The sequence below is a fragment of the Alligator mississippiensis genome, chromosome 6 (assembly GCF_030867095.1).
Source record: "Alligator mississippiensis isolate rAllMis1 chromosome 6, rAllMis1, whole genome shotgun sequence".
NCBI classification, from domain to species: Eukaryota; Metazoa; Chordata; order Crocodylia; family Alligatoridae; genus Alligator; species Alligator mississippiensis.
Genome location: NC_081829.1, coordinates 58529500 through 58550657, shown reverse-complemented (window position 1 = coordinate 58550657; position 21158 = coordinate 58529500). Strand labels below are relative to the sequence as shown.

At 42.9% G+C, this 21158-nt stretch overlaps 1 protein-coding gene across 7 annotated transcripts in view; it reads left to right on the top strand.

Annotated features, from left to right (window-relative positions):
• Window positions 1–21158, top strand: part of PALD1 (phosphatase domain containing paladin 1) — a 222902-nt gene that overhangs the window by 186547 nt on the left and 15197 nt on the right. For 5 of the 7 annotated variants that reach the window (XM_059729907.1, XM_059729906.1, XM_014609314.3 and 2 more), the window contains one exon: window positions 9004–20562. The exons of 1 other annotated variant lie outside the window; for it this stretch is intronic. In XM_059729907.1, coding sequence (XP_059585890.1) covers window positions 9004–9153 — 150 coding nt within the window. In that variant the 3' untranslated portion in view covers window positions 9154–20562. Of the gene's footprint in view, window positions 1–5395; window positions 5468–9003; window positions 20563–21158 lie in introns of those variants that run through there. One more of the 7 variants, XM_059729910.1, reaches the window with a different exon arrangement.

The following is a 21158-nucleotide window of genomic DNA, read 5'->3' as shown; positions in this document are numbered from 1 at the left end:
TATTAAGATTCCTCAAGGGCAACTCCCAGCCACAATCGGTAAAAATAAAATCATTGGCCAAGATTGCTTTCCAATCCTTCATATACATTAATGCCCCTCTAGAGTTGTATATGTTTACAGTGTGAAGGACTACATTGTAGAGCTGAGGTTTCTGAAGTGTGTGTTTTGGATAATAAAGGCTCATAGATGTCTTCCACCATTATAAAATTGGAGCGCTTGTAAAATCAACGGGCATCTTTACATGTGCTCGGGGCAGAGGGTGGGGGGGAGTGTAAGCTGCTATGGGCAGACTCTGAGCAGTGCAAAACAAACAACCTTCAGGGTGCCTCTTATCTTTCAGAGGCTTTGCAACAAACAAACAAACCTGTTCTCAGCCTTCCCGGTGGCTGCTTAACCCCTGGTAGCCCCAGGCTGCAGACAGCCTGCACCAGGTAGGTGCAGCCCCTTGAGGCTGCTTTCAGCATCTTTTATCCTTCCCCCTGTGGGCCTACATGGCTAACTCTCTCTCACTTGCCACACCTGTGTCAGATCCCATGCTGGGAGAGTCACTACGTCCCAGGACCTGGTTCCGCAGCCTTCGGTGAGTCCTTCCAGGTCTGGGGTGGGCATGGGGAAGTGCTTCTGGGGTGTGGGGCTATTCAGACTCCTCTGCACCCATAGTAACAGGCTATTCAGACTCCTGCCCTGTTATGGGAGTGGAGCACTTTAATTAGAGCAGCTCCGAGAGCTGCTTTAATTTAAGCACTCGCAGCATCTCATGTATTCAGCGTCCTGTGCTTCAAAATGGCGGCAGGGGCACATTACCTAAGCTCATTGAATGGCCCCTGCTGCCATTTTGAAACATGGGGACACTGAATATGTGTGATGCAGAGGCTCCAGCAAACTGGATTACTCCATAAGGTTTTCAAATCCTATAAATTAAACTATAGTTAGAATGTCCTTGTTTCATTTAATCTTTAGGTGTTCAAGTAGGCTGGGCTGTCCATTATGGTATAATATGATGGGATGGGATGGGATGAATTCTGCTGTCAAGAATTGAGTTGGACAAAAGGAGAGAGAAATCTGCTAAATCGGATGTGTTCATGCTTTCTCTCCCTCATTGCTGTTCTCTGGCCAGCTCTTGTTCTTTCATGCAGTTGTATCAATTACAGAATGACACTCACCATCCTACTTATTTTTAAGGCTTACTTTAAAGGTAAAAGAGATTTCTCAGCAACTGTTGATCCTTATCCTGGTTACAACTTTTCAAGGGCTTGCTATAAGCTACCAGAATGGGTACTGGTTATGAACACAAATCAATTCTGAATGCTTCTCTGTAGCAAGGCCTAGTCTGAAACATTCTCCCCCAATACAGAGCCATAAGTTTGTTTCCTGTGAATGCAGCTCTTTATAAAAGGCACTGGTTTTTATTTTTAAAGGCTTACTGGGTCCCAAAGACCCTTTTCATAAACAAAATGCATTGTATAAAGGAGAATGTTTGATTTTTACCAGCCTAGGCTCTGAGTCCAAAATTGCAACCACAGGTCTGATTACTCCAGGGAGAAAATACAAGCTTCATTTCTGTATTTGAAATGTTATGCAGATATGTTATGTGTATGTGTGTGTGTGTGTGTGTGTGTGTATGTATGTGTACGTACACACACACACACACACACACACACACTCTCTCTCTCTCTCTCTCTCTCTCTCTCTGAACTGACTCTGTAATGAGCCAAACCAAAATCTGGGATCCAAGTAGCCCAAACTGCTGACTTAAAAGTTCTGCTCTTGAAACAAACTATAAATATGTTATTTATTAATTTATTTGGATTGATTCAAATTCCACATTAGAAAAGCATTCCTAAGCTGGTCTCTTTGCTGCATATTAACAATACTCTACAAACCCCTGCAAAACTAGAATTTCTCCCAAACTATGAAAAAAAGTAAAAGAAAACCACCCAACTCAGTACATTTTTCCTTCCCCCAAATCTGGGAAAACAGATGAGCTTGGCAAAATGCCCTGAAAGTTAACAGATTCAAGCTAAATTGGAGTGGGAAGGACTGAATTCTAGATCCCACAGAGAAATCCCTGTCAGTAGCTCCCAGTTCATTAAATGAAGGCTGCTCCAACCTGAGTAATGCTCCTGATTGCAAACTTAACGATGTCCCCTTGGGATAAAGCCGAGTAGATTTGTACCTTATAGATAGGGGTCTTCTGAACTTGAGAGGAGGCTGATTTTGCAGACAGATTGCGCAGCTGGCTTCCATTTTCACAGTTTGAGTACGGTGGGGCCTCTCTACACCTCTTGGCTGAGAGGCCCTGGAAGTCCCACCCAGCCCCACAAGCTGCCAGATGGTCCAAAACTGTGGCTTAATTACCCTGATTAAGCCCAAGGAAGCCATTAATCCATATGTTAAGTGTCAATTCATGGCTTCCCCGGGCTTAATTAGGGTAATGGCAGGCTGTGGCAGGTAGCAAGGAGGCTACAACTGGCTTCACTAGGGTCCGTGGAGCCCCGGCCCCACTTGTTGCCGGCGGCAGGTGCACACATGCAACCAGCTGGACTGGGGCTGGGCGCAGCTCCTTGCAGCCTTCCCACCTCCTGCTGTGAGCAGCTAAATTTGCACCTCCTTGCAGTGGAAAAAGGACTTTCAACAGTTAAGTAACAGTAAAGAAACAGTAAGAAAACAAGAAGGGGTGTACGCGTGTGTGTGCACACTGTTCGGTTATTGAGTCATTCTAAGAAATAGAAGAAGGTAAAATTGAGTGGACAAAAGGAGGAGAGGGGGATGGGGCTCTTTAAATTAGCTGTGCTCGCACGCTCTCTCGCATGTACTCTCTCTCCCTCTCTCTCTTTTCCCCTTGTTTGGGTAGGCAGTAAGTGTGGAGTTGCTGGCTTGCGTGTTGTGGGAAAACCTCGTCCTCTCTCCGTCTCAATTAGCCCTGCTAATTCATATTGGCATGTTTGATCTCCTCGGTGAGAGATGAAAGGGGCATCTGCCAACTCTGGTTATGATCAGAGCCTGCCCAATCTCGATTGAAGGGACGGCACTGGAAAAGGACATTCATCACTTTGGGGGAGGGGAGGGATAGAGAGGGAAAACACCAGTAGTGCCCTGTCCAAATCAGCTGCATAGAAGAGGAGGGAGAAAGGAATGTTATCTGTGCTGCATTACCCAGCATCTGCTTTGAAAACAAAATTGAAACCGAACTGTGTTCCACTATGTTCAATCTGAAATAGCTGAGGGAAATGGCACCTCATTTGTTTCCCTGTTTTCATTGTCAAATAGGCGGGGAGGGGGAGGGAAGGAAAGAGGGACAGCACAAGAGCTTCTGGAGCCCTAAGCAAAATTAAATTACGGGGCATGGCCTTCCCTCCCTCTTTGTTTCCTCACTTGGAATTAGACATGAGGGAGTTTGTAACAACAGATTTCCTCGCTAACCAAACGGAGCATGGGATTCCACTCAGAAGATGTTGGTGGAAGCCACATCACAGTCTTTGAGCTTGTCTATGCACAGAAGCCGTACCCATATAATTAAAGTACAACCTTCCCTCGACCTCCTCTGCCCCCCACCCTGGCTCCCATGTAGGTGTGGCTGAACTACTGTGAAGCTGCTCTCATCATAGGTAGGACAGTGAACTGTACTAGTATAAGTCACTATTTTATCAATGCATCTGTGTCCACATAGAGGTTGTATAAGCATGAAGTATATTGGAGGAAAAAAATCACACTCGTATCTAAAATGATGATGCTCTTGGTTCAGAATTTGTGTCAAGCCTTGGTCAGAGAGGTGATCAGTACTGCTGATGTGACTGCACAGAGACAGAGTCCGGAAATGTTATTACTCTGCCATGGTTAAAAACATAGGGTGGGCAAACTGACATTTTAGAAGGACTTATACTTACTGTATGTGCCCTTCCATAATGGGTACTCTGGGTGGCTGCTTGTTTTAGGGGTCTGTCAGAATGGTCTCATCATTACCTCTTGCTGCCTCCTCTCTCCCTGTGGCCTAAGCTTTATATCACAAGCTCCTTAAGGTCAGGACAGCCTCTCTGTTAAATGTGTATACAGTGCTTAGCGCAACAGGGCTGGGCCCTTGAGGACCTGCTGCAATATGGATTATGCACTGTGGGTAGTAATGCTTCTGAAAGCCAAAGGGATAGTGTTATTAAGGAAAAGGACATGATTACAGTGCCTCTCCATTAGGAACGTCAGACCACATTCTACCTTATGCATTCCTATGCAGGATCTATAATGGATCATTTAATCCACTCCTATGTGCTGCAGCAGATGATTTCATTATCCCTAAGGGATGTGGGGGAGGGAGGATGTCTCCTTTAAATCGGAGTAGAGATGCCAAAACTTCCAGCCTGTTTTACTACCTGACTGTGGTCACATCTATAATTTTTATACTGATATTTAAGTAAAATCCCCCTTGCATTTCTTCTTTTTTGCTTCTGATGGTCTCTAAATCAAGAAGTTCAGCCTGTTCCCTAATGATTCTTTTAGAATGTTGTTTTGTTTCTTGAGTTCATAACTTCTCTAGGTCATTTCAGGGTTCATAAAACAAGATGATGCAGTACTCGAGGGTTGGAGCAAGAGCAAGGCAGGCTAGCACCTCCAAGCCTTGTCACTTGTAGTCATTAAAAAGTCCACAGCTCTTTTTATATGTTTAGCATGTTAACTATCGTGTCCTGCCCAAATTCCAGCCTGGCAACTATAGTTTCTTAGGTCTGGTTTTCCTCTTTTACCATAATTCTGTTCACTGGTAAGAGAGGAGAATCAAGCCATGCTTATCTAAAATTCCTCTAGCATTTCAGCTAGATATGATCTATATCCCCTCTTCCCGTACTTCATTCCCTAAGTATGTCCCTACTGTGTGTTGGATAGTATCAGGTGGTTCTGTTTAAATGTCAAGTGAGTGAACCCCAGACATGCCTGTAAAATACATGGGATCTTTCAGAATGGAAGGGGCAGTATTAATGAAAGCAGAGCTCTAGGTCATATACAGCAGGAAGCAGGACTGCTATCTCACATACCCCATGTCTTGCCTCCATGTTCCCCAACCCCACACTAGAGGACTGTCTGTAAAGTACAGATCTCCCTCACCAACCACGGTTTTGCCAACCACGGTTTTAAGTATCCACGCTTAATATTCTATGTACCATTTTGGCTACCATGGTATACAGTATACAGTTTTGAGTACCCACGGTTTTCTGTGGCCGCGCATCAGCGTGCCACCTGCCATTTTTCCTATAAGCCTTTTGTCTTGCCAACCACAGGAACTTTCAGGAACCTAACCCCAGTGGTTGGTGAGGGAATCCTGTATCCCTTGTTTTTTGCATATGATTGATTTGGTTTGCACCACTTTTGCATTTCCAATGTGCTGACAGTTTTATTTTTCTATTGATAGTGCAAGAAGGACTTGGAGGGGAAGTGGGAAGCTTTTCCCGCCCCAGGTGGGTACTAGCGGGAGTGACTTTAAACCTGGGACTGGGGAAACTGAATTCCTCATTCCCTATTGCAACATAGGTTGCAAACAAATAGCTTCCCTATTGTATCCTATCCCAATAGCTGCCCCTGTTCCCATCAGTGAAGAAGTACAAACTAGTATCTGTGAAATAGTATGGTCACACATAATATCTCTTAACTTGGGTCCAAAATGAGCTTCCTACTGAGATGAATAGAAGCAACTTACTCTTCTCAAGAGTAATTCTTTGAGGCTTTCAGCTGTCAGGTAAAGTTTCATTGTTTATATATTCTGAGGGTTTTCTTTGCAACAGTAGTATGCATAGACTTTTTAGGTTTTATTTTTCTTAACTGAATTAATAAAGGTGAACTCAGTTTCTGGAACAAATTATGAAGGCAATCCTACAAGGAGCTTTTACCATTAGAGAGCCAGCTGCACCTTACTTCTGGTCCATCTGAGCCCCTGTAGGGAGCAGGCCCTGACTCCTGTGTCCTCTAAAGTAGAATTTCACAATTCTCCCACCCTTAGGCCAGGGTGTGGCTTTGTTCCATTCTGATACCAACCCTTACCACAGTGCTCTATACTAACTCAGTTTTTAGGCCCCTGTGATTCCTTCCTGGGGAACCTGTAACTAGTGATACCAGCAACTACTTAAATAGAGTCTATTTGTTTGCTAGTTGGAGCAAAGCATTAGAGATCAAGGAAAGATTTTTAAAACAAATAATGGATGGGCACCTCCTAGCCTCTGATACAGATGGGCACAGAACTCAGAGTCTCTTGAGGGCATCCTGGACTTGATCTCCCTGGTTGGTTCCCTCTGACTGACCCCACCTTTCCCACAAGGAACCTAGGCTCAGTGGCCGTAATGCTCAATAATGTTCCCTTTCGGAGCTTTGCAAATTGTATATCGAGTGCTCTTTCTTTCTTTTGAACTGCTTTGGCAGCTGTGACCCCTGGTAGAATAACATGCTGTAGGAGTCTTTCCTTTCACTAAAATCACAGGACTTTTCCATAGTACAGGTTTGTCAACCTGTCAATCTGTCTTCACCCTTCCAGTTCTCTCTGAACAGCAGCTTACCTTCTTTTTATCTCAGTACCTTTTGTTGTAATGTTCCTATTGTCAATGCTAGTGTTGACATGATTGGAGACTCTTTAAAATGAGTGCATGGGGATAAAAAATGAACAATGCAGCATGTTTTAATTGAAAAGAAGACTGGATATTTATCTAGTTCTCAAACCATGGGTGATGCATCAACTACCTCCCAGCCCTGTGGATTATGTATAGAACTTCTCCTAATGCAGAGCCTGTCGTGCACTATCCATTCTCAGGAGCTTTCTTTGTTCAGAGTCTCCAAACGCAGAAAATAAATTGATTGTAAGAGGGCTGTAATCTTACCATACTCAGAGCTAGGACAGCGAATGTACTGTATTTCAATCCATCCCCTTGCCACTTTTGCTTGCTTTACATATACAGGAGAGGGGGAGGGTCAAGGAGAAGCTTGGGCTACTTCAGGGGCGATGGATGCCTGGCTTATGGATAAAAAGGAACCTTTGGCCTGAAGTGCTGTCAGTCGCACTCTGGCCTTTCATAAGCACTACATTTTTTGCAAAAACAAGGCAACGTTGTAACTTTTCCAGAAGGGTGCCAAAGCTAACAAACCCTGCAAATGCTAACACAAACAGTTAAAAAGTGGCTTATAAAATGTTAAAGCACCAGATGTAGGAAAGAAGGAAGATTTGGGGGGGGGGGGGGGGGTTGGGTTTTTTTTTTGGGGGGGGGGGGGGGAGGGAGGTTGTTAGTGTACGTCAAGCTCCAGTTCAAGCTTTTGGTAGGTTATGTATCTTCTGAACTTTTCACAAGTCCTCTAGGCTGAAGGTTAAATTTTAATGGAGAAAGGTGGAAATGACTGATCAACTAAAATAACAAAGAAATGAGAATGGAGAGGACAGGATGCAGGGTGCAAGTCTTAAGTCTCTTAAGACTTTCCTACAAGTGTTTTAAGAAAGTGTTGGACCACCTCATGCTCCTTGTATGTAGTGCTACTTTGGTGTATAGGTGAAAGGGAAAAAATGACTTGCAGCATTCTGGCTGAAGAAGGGAAGGCACAATCCAGATGGGGTAGTATTGATCCCAGTAACGAAGGAAAATGCAGCTTTTGCATGTGCAATTTAATGAGCACATTTCTGTGACTGACTTCAGCTCATTAAATTGGTGTAACAGTTCTGGGACTTGTCCGGGGCTCAGGAACTTGGGGGCTTATTTCCCTGTAGACTTTTACCTATCTGACCTTGAGGAGGGCACTTAGGATGTGCCTGTGCAGCAATGACTGCTGTTCATGTCAACACATACCCTGCTTTAACCTAGTAGCTCGGGTACTGATTGCAGTGTAGCTGCAGCAGCTTGGAGCTCAGCCCAGGCTAACCACTCAAGTATTTACTTAACTTCTTAGATGAATTCAGGTAAATTCCCTGCAAGTGCATCAGGAGTGGAGAGTTGGTTTGATACTGTGGGATTGAGTGCCATGTAAACAGCTTCAGGGGCCTTGTTTACACGTGGCAGGTTTTATCATTATAGTTATACTGGCAAAAAACCTTTTCTGTGTACCAAAATCCTCTTAACAGTATATCCAGTCCTAGTTCTCCAGACTAGCACCAGCTATGTCAATAGAAGTACAGTTATGCCTGTTGAACTGAATGTACAGTAGTGTTTTTACTGGTATATCTATCTGGGGAGAATTTTTCCCCCTAACTGATGTTGCTATGTCATAAAAGACTTTTATTGGAGATTAGGGTAAATAAATGCTTGTTAAAGAGAAGAGTCCCTTGATAATTTTTGTTTGGGGTAAAGGCTGGCCTCTATAGTTAGGGGCATGGACAGACAAAACATTTACACAGACTGAGAAGAGGAAGGACTTAAAACAGCTTAGCTGAGCCTGGTGCAACTGTTACACCTGTCCATTCTACCCTCCAGTTAGTGGGAAATAAAGCGCAGTATTTTACTACCTCTTTTATTCAAGGGGGTATATCATTGTGGCTTGGCTTCAATTACTGTGGGATAGGAGTGGACAGATGGAATAATTATTATTTACTACGGATCAGCTGAGGCACACTCACAAGTAGTAAGTCTTCTCCCCTACCCCACTTTAAAGAGGTATAATTGTTTATTTGTCCATGCTCTAGGCAAGATGTATATTGCCCCACATCCCTGGAATAGACCTGCTTTTGCACCAAGTAGTTGGAAATGTTCATTTTTTTTTCTGTTAACCCCATTCTTTCTTATCCTAGCAATGTGAGAGCCTTCAGCAGTAGACAGTTGCTGCCTTCCCCTAGTAGCCTTAAAAAAGGTATCCATATCTTTCTACCAGAAATGCATACGCTCCTTTCATTCTCTGTATGTATTCTTTCCAATGTTACTCGTTTACCCAGGTGCTTTTATACCAAGAGCAGTTGGAATGCTATCATTGTAAAGTGATTTCTGCACCTGACTTGAACTAGCTTCTATAATCAAGAAATTAAGACTTTTTTCCCCTTTCCTCTTACTGTGCTTTCAGGTGGCAGCCAGGGCTGGAGTCTACGAGATCCTCAATCAGTTGGGGTTCACTGAGTTTGAGGACCTAGAAGACATGTCTCTCTCCAAGCTCCGTTACCGTTGGCAGGAACAGACCCTTAGTCTGCTTTCATTCCGAGGAGAGTTCATTTAGGACCCAAGACTGTGACACACCTTGGGAATTTCTGTGTTTCTCCAGACTTGGCTGGTGCTTTTTATAGGTGTGGGAGAGAGAATTTGCCTTAAGGAAAGACTGTGTTTTCAGAAAGAAGGGGAGGGAGGAAGGGGAATATAAACTGCCTTTAAGAAAACAAAAATTTATAGGGTTCTTTTAGACACAATAAAAAATATTATAAATTAAAAAATAACATTAGACAGGTGTTTAATTGCAAACATTGAGTAACTGTAAAAAAATCTCTGAAATGTTTAAAACATGATCTCCTGAATTTAGTGAATGTACTAACAGTGAGTGCCAAATTCTTCAAGGCCTTCTTCACTTTCTCAATAGCCCTGTGCAGTATGCGCTATATAGATAGATATAGCGAGAGAGAGAGAGAGACGTAAATGTATTTGGATGATGATTTAGGATTCCTGAAGAGTCCTTAAGGCACTTGAGTGAGATCTGGAGTTTTCTGTTTGTGCATATTTATTACTCTCTTTAAAATTTTATTTTATTTTTGGAGGTTAAGAAAAATATAAACTAATTAATTCACACAACCTTGCTACTGTGTAGACCCCTATTTTCAGTGCCAAGATGCTTCTGCTGCAATATAGTTAAATACAGCACTGAAGTTCCTGTTCAGTAAAAAAACAAACAGGCTCCATACATTTTATATCCAGAAATAAAAGATAATGAGTGAAATCTCAGCTCTATTGAAAGCAGTGGGAGTTTTGCAATTGATTTCAGTAGGGAAATCACAAAATACATCTAAAACCATTTAAAAAATCAAGGGAAATGTAACGAGATGGAGTTTAAAAGACTGAAAAATAAAGTGAATCAAGTGTGTTCAAACGTAATAAAATCCCATTCCCACTATCTAGAGCAAAGGGAGAGGCTGGCTGCAGAAGATTTGGTGGGCAGGAAGTAAATGGAATAGGCGAGAGCTAACATGAATGGGAGGATAAAATAGGATATGAAGACAAAAGCATAAGTACAGTCTCTGTCTTTCTCCGACTCTGCTTTCATCTGCAGCCAGTAGTGCAGTAGGTGCAGACAGCAGTATTAAAAAGTGAATGTGAAAAACCCCCATCTAAAATGGGAAGAGGTGGTTTGGGGTTTTTTTTCCTTTGGACACATCCCTGATGCTTCTTCAAAATCCAAACTCCAAGATTTCCATTAACAAAACATTTTATTTGTGGCTTCTTTCTGCAGAAGCAGGTTGGTTTTATTTTCTTTTTTTTAAATGCAGAATTTCTGATTGTGCATTTTATATCTCCAGCAGGATATTTTGGTGTTTGAATAATTTGCTGGTGATGTAACTGAATAGTTGAATTACAGTAGTAATCTGTCGGAGCCAGTTGATCTTATTTATTTATTTTTTATCTATTATTCATGTGATATTAATACAGCCATCTGACAGCATAAAACATTTTCCCTTTTCCATGCCCCTATTGTGACAGAAAGGCAGCTACCCTGAAGTGACATAAAATCTATTTGAATTGCTCATTAGAGAGAGTTTTTTGCTCAGGTATTTAGAAAGCTTTGAAACAGCCTTGTTCTTTATTGATTTCTATTCACAAGCAGATACATGTCCTTTTTTATATTTAGTCCTTCTACTTTCTGTTTATAGAACACATGCCTTTCTTTGCAAAACTACTGTGCATCTTTGGGGCACCATTTTGTTTGTTTATTTCTTCTTTTTTTATTGTATATGACCTTTTGGTGTCCCCCCACTCCTGTTTTTGTGTTAAGGTTATGCATGGTGGCAGTGAGCAAGTGCCTTCACAAGCCAGTCTGCAGGAAATTCTTTTGATAATCTGATACCTTCACATTTTGTATCGTGCCACCAACAAATCCAACATATTTACCAGATGCACCAAAAGTCGTGCATTTAGCATTTCTTGTAGCTGGCCAAAGACAACTACTTTTTCCTCCAGGCTGACATCTTATTGTTTTAAAGGTCTGATATCTAGGGTGAGATCCTGACTCCCCTGAAGTCCATGGCAAAACTCCCACTGATTTCACCACTCATATCCCTACTTGCACAAGCTATAAGCATTTCAGGAAAAACACTCTACATGACAGAAACCTCCTTACTGAACTTCAGCATTACTTTGCCTAGGCTCTTAAAGCAGCAAGAAACGGCTAAAGGCAGCCAGCCTGGGGATTGGGTAAAGTTAAGCTGGTCTTTTTCTTCTCATAACTCATACTAAGAGGGGCCACTCTCTTCCATGCACAAAGCATAGAAGTAACCTGAGACTGTGCCTTCCCTTCCCCCAGCTGGGACTTCTCATAGATCCTTCCAGGAATACAAAGCTCTGGCACTTCAGTGGTTGATGCAATTGATGTTCTTTGGTATTTGGTTTTGAAAGTAAAACTACTACAAGGATGGATCTCAGTCATGGGGATCATCCAGGTTCCTTGTACATGGGACATTTCCTTTTGCCTAAGAACTAGAATGCAAATATTATGATTGATGGGTGAAGGAAGATGGTGCATTAACAAGTCTATGGTACTTCTAAAGGCAGCATTTCTTTCCTATTCTTATTTTGAGCTTTTTTAATGTTGTTTTTAATGCAGACTTTAACAGTGCTATTGCACACATTTAAAATGTAGTATTTTGCCACAACTGTAGTTTGTCATAGCCTGTGGAGATGCCAGTGAATGTACATGCATGGGATTCTGCTCCTCACTGATGGAATCCAGGTGGAGGTGGTGAGTTTACAACAGAAGCCTGGTCCTTACATCTACATGTTATATCTAAGTCATCAGCAAGACTGGGAGAAAAGCTATGGGGAGAAAAATATAGTCTTATTACAATGAGAATAAGCATAGATCTTAGGAGATCCAACCTAAGGCAGCCAGGGGCTCATTAACTCATCTTCCCCAGGGGACATTTAGCTCTGCAAGTGCTGGTTTATTTAACAGTAGGCCTAGTGAGTAGATGGCCAATTCTGAGTAAATTCAAACTGGAACACAAGAGCTTTGAAAGCCTATGAGATTGTCACCAACTTGCCCCAAATCCCCATTTATCAGTTACTAGAACTGGTAAACTTTGTTTTTTCAGTACCAAGTAGAATATGCTTTGCAACTGTTCTTATGAAAACCCCCCCACAAACATTTGCTCGTCTGCCCACATTGACAAGATTATAGCTACTGTAAACGGTACCCCGTAGGCCTGTGTGAATAGGGAAGTATTCAATTCAGATTCGGCCGATTTGGAGGACATAGATTCGATTTGGAGATTCGGATCACTGTCCTGAATTGATTTGGCTGAATTGGCTTTGGAAGATTTGGTCCTGATTCAGAGAAATTTAATGATTCAGATCAACCAGGGAGAGACGGGCACAGCCAGGCGGCTGCAGGTTCTCCCATGGCTCCTCCGGCTGTGTCTGCCTCTCCCCGGGCAGGGAGGGCTGCAGGAGAAGCCTTGGTGGCTGCCCTGCCTGGCCCCATGCCCCACCTGGCCCCCACCTCCTAGCACTTAAAAAAAAAAAATCCCCACACTCACCAGCTGCAGCAGCAGTGATTGGGACCTCTGGGCACTCATGACAGAGCCCCCCCCACGCAGCAGGGGACAGTGGTGGGCAGCGGGGATCATCCCTCAACCTGGCACCCGTGCAGCAGCTGCCCCGTGGCGCGGGTGCAGTGTGGCTCAGCAGGGCACTGCACACTATTTGGGAGTGGGAGTGGCTCCAGCAGTCACTGCTCAGCCCGAATGGCCCCAGCTCCCAGACAGTGCATGGTCCCCTGCCAAGCTGTGCTACACCCACACCATGGGGCAGCTGCCATGTGGGTGCCAAGCGGGGGGGAGGGCATCCCTGCTTCACTGCGCTGCGTGGGGCAGGGGGTCTGCCACAATTGCCCAGATACCGTTCCTGCAGCCAGTAAGTGCAGGCTTAAAAAAAAACAAAAACAAAAAACTCTGCACTCACCAGCTGCAGCAGCTGCGACTGGGTGCTCTGACGGAGCCCCTCCATGCAGCGCAGGGCAGCAGGGATTGCCCCCCCCCCCCAGCACCCACACATTAGCTGCCCCATGGCACGGGTGCAGTGCGGCTTGGCAGGGTGTTGTGCGCTACCTGGGAGCTGGGGTTCCTGGGGATGAGTGTTGCCAGGCTCCAGCTGATATGTGGAGCTGTCCCAGCTCCTAGACAGTGCACGGTGCCCTGCTGAGCCATGCTTCACCCACACGATGCAACAACTGCCATGCAGGTGCCAGGTGGGGGGGGTGGTCCCTGGTGCCCCCCACTGCCCTGCACTGTGTGGTGGGGCTCTGCCATGAGCCCTCAGAGGCCCCGATCCCCACTGCCACATCTGCTGAGTGTGAGGCTTTTTTTTTTTTTTTTTTTTTTTTTAAAGTGCCAAGAGGCTGGGCTGGACCGGGGATGGGGCCAGGCAGGGCAGCCGTGGGGGCTTCTCTTGTGTCTCCTCTGGCTTTGCCTGCCTCTGCCGCAGTGGGGGAAGCTGCGGGGGTGCTGCTTGCCCAGGCTGCCATGGGGAGGGGGAGCGTGTTGCAGGCGTGGGTTGTTCCAGGTGGCAGCAGGGCAGAGCCCCCACTCTCAGCCCTGCCACACCCACATCCCGCACCCCCCTCCTCGAGTAGTGCACCCACCCCGGCTGGGCAGCTTGTCCCAGCCCAATCCTTCCCTCCCCAACACCCCTTCTCTCTCCCCTCCCCCAACCCCAACAGACTTACCAGCTGGAGCCAGTTGTGTCAGCTGCCTATTTAGTCTATGGCCGAATCTCTGAAGCAGCCAAATCTTTTCCGAAGTTTTTCCAAATTGATTCAGATACTTTGAATCAATTTGGAGCTTTTAATTTGTCTCCTGATTCGATTTTAGATTCAGAGATTCAGTCCCTGAATCGAGTCGAATCTCCTCCGAATTGAATCAGCTACTGAAGCTTTGCACAGTCCTCGTACCAAGCCTTTAATAATGTTACTCTGAGATCTATGTTCAGCCAATAACTTAGTAAGAAAAGTACATCTCTTTAAAATTCTGTCTAATGTAAAGTCCTGAAATGCTGTTTATACAGCCAGGCTGGCGTGCTACTTGCTCCCATGGTTGTTTGATGCAACACAGACCCAGGGGGAAGACTGGTGTCTAAGGCTACTGTCCAAGACATCCTGTAGCTGACAGTCATGATGCCCTTGGAATTAAGGCATCATTTTCAGTGTCCACAGCACCTCTTGGAGTGCATGTGAGCAGCAGGTGCACAGCACTTCAGAAAGCCTGTCCTCTGTGCCCTCATGTTGCTTGTTAATATTTCAGGATAGTAGTTGCTTTAAGGTTGAAGGTATCTTGGAACTCACTTGGACTGATTTTCAATTTGTAGGAGAGGTAGGGGCAGTGAGCTAAGAATAAACTATGCAGCAGGTCCTAGATGCTTTGACCTGCTTTATTCTAGGAAATCTTTTTTTTTTCCTACATTTGCTTGGCCTTGTCCTGGAGGGAGACCAGTTTCTCTGTTGGCTGCAGGTGCAGAAGTGTTACATTTAGCCTGGAGTACACTTATTAGGGACTGGAGTCTTTTTACAGTGGCAAAATATTCTGATTACCTCTTAAAATATATATTCATTTTAATGCATGTTTTGTCATCTCACCTTCACAGGGAAAAGTTTTTTCTGGTATTTCTGGCATGATGAAACTCTGGGAATCTCTTTATGAGAGATCCTTTTCTTTAAGATCTGTAGCCTGTTTTGTACAACAATCAGTTAGGTTTGAAAAGTTTCTGTGCCCTTGGGTCTTCATCCAGGTCCTTACATTTTTGCTAGTGTGTGGGGGGATGAAGAGAAAAGAACTTTTCTCATTTTGTCTTTCTGTTGCTTATTTTCTTCATTATATTTGGAGCTTCCTTTCAGAGACATAAAACACTCTATTTCCAAGTGGGCACTAGAAAAACCAGCTGCCAAGCTGTGCTTCTGTTTTTTCAGGGTGGTGGCTGGGGGAAGTAAGTAAAGGGGGCAGGCGATGACTCATAAAGAATAATTAGACAAAACAGTGGGCTATTAAATCTTTGTGACAACACTGCATCTTTTGTGAAAGAATTCCCCTTCCCCTCTTTCTTTCCTTTTCTCCATCCACAGACTGCTTTGGAAGTCTTGCACAATATCCAAAAGGAAGTCTGTACAATTGCTTAATTAGATGACTGTTAATTACCTAGGAAATCCAGCTCTTTGATCTTATTGTGTAGGATACAGACTTGAATAGCATCACCTGGATTTCTACATAAAAAATCTCTTTCCACTTTTTCATCTTGACAACAGGCAGTTTCAAGGAACAACTCAAAATTTGGGGTGGAGCTGGGGAGGAATTAACACAAAAAAGGCTTATTTTTAAAGGAGGATTTTTTTGAATGTGAAGAATTACCTTTACCTTTTTTTTATATTTTTTTTATGATAATTTCCTTGCCTTTTCCTAATATTTTTAATTTGATATTGAAAATTGTAAAGAACATATTTGAAATACCTGTTGAAAATCTTCACACACTAAGAAGAGGTTTTAGTAAATGGAAATTTCCTGTAGCAATTTTGATAACGCTTTTGTTAAGCATTTGTAAGAATCCAAAAAGATTATCTGAAAACATAATTTGCAAGCAGGTCTTAGAATTCTGTAATTATAAACCAACCCACACTTCTAATTATTATAATCCTTGAAAATCTTTCTCCTCATTTAATTGAAAAGCAGCATTTTGTCTAGACCAGGTCCGTAAGTCCAATGAAAAGTTTATATTTTGTATATTTTCACTGCTGCTGCATTGATTTTCTTGCACAGGTGTGTTTTTCTGTGTGGTACATCTGAGAATATTAACATCTTCTACTGTTAAATTCAGGCTAGTGGTGAAAGTGGCATACTCCCAAAATAAGCATGTGCTTCAGCTCTGCTAGTGATATTAACACGCTTTTGTATTATCCTGAGACCAACCTGTGCATCCATCAGACTTCCCCACCCATTCTAGTCCTGTTGAAAGTGCAAAACTTTGTGTGGGGGGAGGCGGGTGCTTTTCCTGTGGACCATTAAATAAGCAGGGCATCTGGATATGTGCAAGTACACACATAGATTATGGACCAGATCCTCAGGTGGAATAAATTTTCATAATGCCATTAACTTTAATAGGGCCATGACATTTTACAGCAGCTGAGAATCTATTGCTTCCTTTTTTGTGGCCATGCTCAATTGCACCCTTCTGTGAGTCTTGGCAGGGAGGACCTACAGAGCCCACTCTCAGTGGCCCCAAGCAGCTAGATTTCCACTGTGGGTGCTTTGCCGTGCCCAGATGCATGTTCTCACAAAGATGCAAGGATACTCCTCTGCTCTATTCATCATTCTCTTTGCCCTGAGTGCATTCATTCATGGTCACATCCATAGCATGTGTATGAATTTCTGTTGTCGTCTTCACAGTTTCAGCATTAGCCATTCTTTATTCCCCTTTTTTGGTGTTTTTAGTACTGTGTGCTTTTATTTTATGTTTTTCTGCTAAACAGGGTAGTATGGTTAATAAATGCCATATTTACTACAGAATGTCTGTACTGGGGCCATCTGCTGCTGCAGAGAGTGAAGAAATAGGTTAAAGCTTAAGGGTTTTGAGTTTTCTCAGACTGGGATATTCACGTTTTCCTTGTGCATTTAATAGTATAAAGTTGAGACTGATTCTTATTATAAAATTGGCAGCTTTATACTGCTGAGAGGGGAGTGGGCCTCACACATTCTTCCTCTTTAGAATTTACCCATCCCCATGTACTTTTATTTTTGTCTGTTAGCCAGGATGTGGTATGTGTTTCAATGTTGCAGAATTTTAGGAGGGTTTTAAGTTTAGAAACCATAGATCTTTCATTTTCTGTAGGACGAGTTGGCTTGCAGAAGATAATCCTGTGAAAATCTTAGAGCATCTCAATTACTGGTAGTATGGAAATGATGTACTTGATATCAGCAGGGGGCTCAGATCAAGAAATCAGTCATTTTCACTGTGCAAAGAAATGTTAATCTGCTTGATAATCTGTCTTGTTCCATTTTGGTAGGTATATATCATTCACTGTACACAACATCTAATTGTATTGCATGTGTTTTGAAGCCTGCATTAATATTGATTTGCTTTTATGTGAGTTCAGATGTTTGCTGCCTCATCTGAATATCATTTAAAGCTCCTGTCATCCAGGGGTGAGCTCTGAAGCAGCTGTATGGGGCTAAATTATTAAAAAATGGTGCAAAAATTTGTATCAAAAAACATCTTGCATTCAGCCATGGCAAGGATGCTCATGTGCTCTTTGAAGGCTGGTGATGGGCAGCTATGACCAGGACTGGCCATCACTTCAACACCTGAGAGATGAGGGGCTGTAGAAACCCCAGATCTCATGCTTCAGGGTTAGCCTTTTAATGGAACATCTATGAGGCTTGAGGATGTTTTGGTTGTTGTTCTTTTCCCTTTTCTCTGGTTGGAGATGTAGGCACATGCCCTAATGGCAGTGGGCCTTGGAGTTTCTATTCTAAAGCAGTTTAGGCTGTTGGTTGAATTTTCTCTTACAGAGCAGAATTCAATGGGGAATTTTGCCTTAGTGATGGCACAATTGCTTTCCAGAACCGATTGCAGGACAACATAAGAATACACATCACCCCCTGTTCAGGTACTGAGCCTAAGCTAGCTGAAAACTTGCAATGCCATATGCTTCCTTTCTTTTCTAACAGGGACTCAAGTGAACTGGGTTCATATTAACACTGTCATGTTCTTCTGTGGTTGTATTTTGTGGAGATGGCTCAGCTGGCTGAGAAAAGGTCTGGTACCCTTTGTTAAATTCTCACATGCTACTTCTCCACCCATATGTATAATGGAGTTTCTGTGATTAAAAAGCACAGAAAGTGGTTCTAAGTTCTCTTGAGAATGATATTGGTAGGTGAAACCTTGGCCCTATTGAGAGGATGGACCTTTTTAGGACTTTGCAGACACATAAATGTCATGTACTTGTAGGATTTTGACCTCTGAGTGAACTGCTGATGGGATAGCCATGGAAGTGTGGATCCTAGGATTTCTGTGGCTGGTTTTTCTATCCTAGTTTTGAATAGAAGACAGTTTCTATGACTTTGGTGATTGCTGGATATGATTTCAAATAGCATCAGTAGTTGGAATAGGAAGCTCTTTGTTGGGGGAGTGGGGTTAGTACAGACTACCTTCTCAACAGCATCGTACCAATGCAAAAGGCTAAACCAGCAGCCGGTCAGTAGATGCATCTGCCAAAGCACTGCAAAACTGACCTGGAAATCTGTGTCCACCAATTGTCATATCTAATAGGGCATCTACCCTCAATTTGTGTATCGTGCATGTGCACCCAGAAGGATGAAATAGATGTTTGTTTAAGCTGCAGTGGCTGATTCTGGATGGGATGATGGCAAATGGGAGTGTTCATCTCTGTTGCTCTAAAGAAAAGACAGTATTCCAGAAATGAATTTGGGAGTGGGGAAGCAGGAAAGAAACTGGGGAAAAATCTCAATTTAGCCTCTTTCTTAATAAGCAGACCTGTTATCATCCTTTCCTTTTTGTGCATCAGTTTCCACTGAGCATCATTATAATTGGGAATAAAGTTTCTTTAAAAATGTAAGGCATTTAGTGGGCCAGAGGAGAGAGATTTTCTGTCTTGGCAGATGAAGCATTTAGTTCAGGGGAATGACAATCTCCATCCTATAATTTATCTCTGTTTCTACAGCGTTCTAAAGACCTTGCCTATGTTTGGAAAGTGTGATTTCCAAGGAAGGCTGCTTCCAAGAACTAGGAGTTTTACCTTGCGGCAAAGCAAAGTGCTGATATGGCAGAATGTGTGAGAAATGGTGGGAAAGGATGGCTGGGGTATGGTCACGATTCACCATTCCTTTGTTGGAGGATGGATGTTATTACAGGCAGAAGAACAAGAAAGCATAGGGGAGGATTGTGGAGAGAAGTCGATGATGGAAACAGATGAGACATTAAAGGAGGAAAGAATGCAACACTTGTTTTTCTTTCTGTTTAACATTAACATGTTTATATATAGGCACAAGCTGTCCAAAGGAAATTGTTTAAAAATAACAAAACTCCAAAGTATGGCAATGACCTCACTTAATCAGCAGCCTACCATGGGCCCACCAGCATGGGAGAGGGAGTTCTTATCACTTAAATCACATGCATGTAACAGGAAGAAACTCCCAACACCAGGGTCAGGAAACATTTCAAGGCACAGCTTATACCAGGAGGAAGGAAGACAGACACTCAAAAGTTTCTTAGTTACCCCTTTTGCTGGGAAATAAAACTAGGGTAGAGACATCCCAAGCAACAATAACATGATGAAATGTGCTGGGGGGTGGGGGTCAGGGAGGAGAAGGCAGGCAGTTTCCCCTTCTGCTGCTTCACAAGCCCTCAGTGAATTATACTGTGCTGCTGTTTACACACAAAGTTTTCTCAAGCCAACATGAGTGGAACATCAAGAGTGGAATCATAAGATGCGTGTGGAAGGTTCAGGGGCACCAGAGATGTCAAAGGCTCAAAAAAGCATACGTCACATCCTTCCCATCAGGCTCTTATTGGAACAAGACTAGGGTACAATCCTTTCAGTTTGCCTAAGAGAACCTGTATACACAATGACATTACAAACATACACATTGTGAGACTTACTGGCACAGGAGTGTAGTTGCTAACTTTGTTGCTTGTGTTGTCACTTTTTCTGTATTTAATACCCTTCAACCCTGGCTCAGAACAGTCCAATCCCGCTTACTCCTAGCTGTGCCAATGAGACACATCCGTCCTGCCCTGCAGCACCCTTGCTATTTTGGTTTCGACTTTAAATTCAACAGTGCTCAACAGACTTCAATGCAGACCTGTTGCTAAGCAGGCCTTTCTCAAAAAGACCCTGAGCTGTGTATGAAACTTTTGTACTGTGTTTATATGAGAAGTAAGAAAAATCAAGTACAAAGTCACCAAAATAATTTTTAGTTATGATCTTATTCATATTGGTTACTAGAGGTGAAAGGTTTTTGCAGTAATTAGCTGTAGCAAATTCTTGCCCTTCTGCTTATTTGTTAATTGTTCCTTGAAACTGACGCCATCATCAGTAAAGAGGTGGTTTAAAAGATTTTTGTCTGAAACTGTATGCATAGTCCCCCCGATTTCCTCAAGGAAACTTAGAAATTGTTATCCCAAAGAAAATAATCGGCAACTGAAAAAGACTCAAAGCAAACATGGTTGTATATTTGAAACAATTGTCATTAAAATGTGGTTAATGAAAAGAAAACTGACCTTGTTACTGTATCTTGAATTAATTCAGTTTGCTGATAGTGTGTGTTTCACTTCATCAATCCTGCAGAGGCAAAAGAGATGTGAAAGAACAAAGCTGCATCATATTATACATCACACATCATTAATTAAATTACCAGTTACTTTCTGACTCCAGAATTCTTTATGTTAGTGGTAATGTATGAAATAGGGAGGGCACAGCCTGCCTTTTCCTGATGCCAGGTTGAGTTACAGATCTCTCAGTCTTGGACATTAAGCCAGAGTGAGTCTTCTAGACATCAGGTCCATTTAAGATAGTTTCCTCCCAGAAATTCTTTGAAGAGAGAAACTCAAAATGGTGAATTTGAATGGAAACGATTTCCAAGCAAATGGCTTGCTAGCTGATCCTCTCATTGATAATGATTTTTATCTAAAATTCAAGCATCATCTTTAGCCCTTATATCCAAGTATAAAACAAGCCCCTCTCTTTTTAACACAATCTGCTAATATTGATGAGATGACACAAGTTGTTAGTTTTTGTTTTTTTTTAATGTATGCTGATTGTTCATATATTTCTTTATTTAACATACAAATCCCTGCTCTGCAAGTGCATCTTGGCAGGAAGGTAGAACTTTGTAGCATGAGGAGGCACAAAAATTCTGTTCTGACTTGTGAACCAAACATGTTTGATCTTGAAGGTGAAGAAAGGAGAACAAACGTTGGATGCTCAGATGCCATTTAGATGGAGTCATTTTTCTGCTCCTCCCC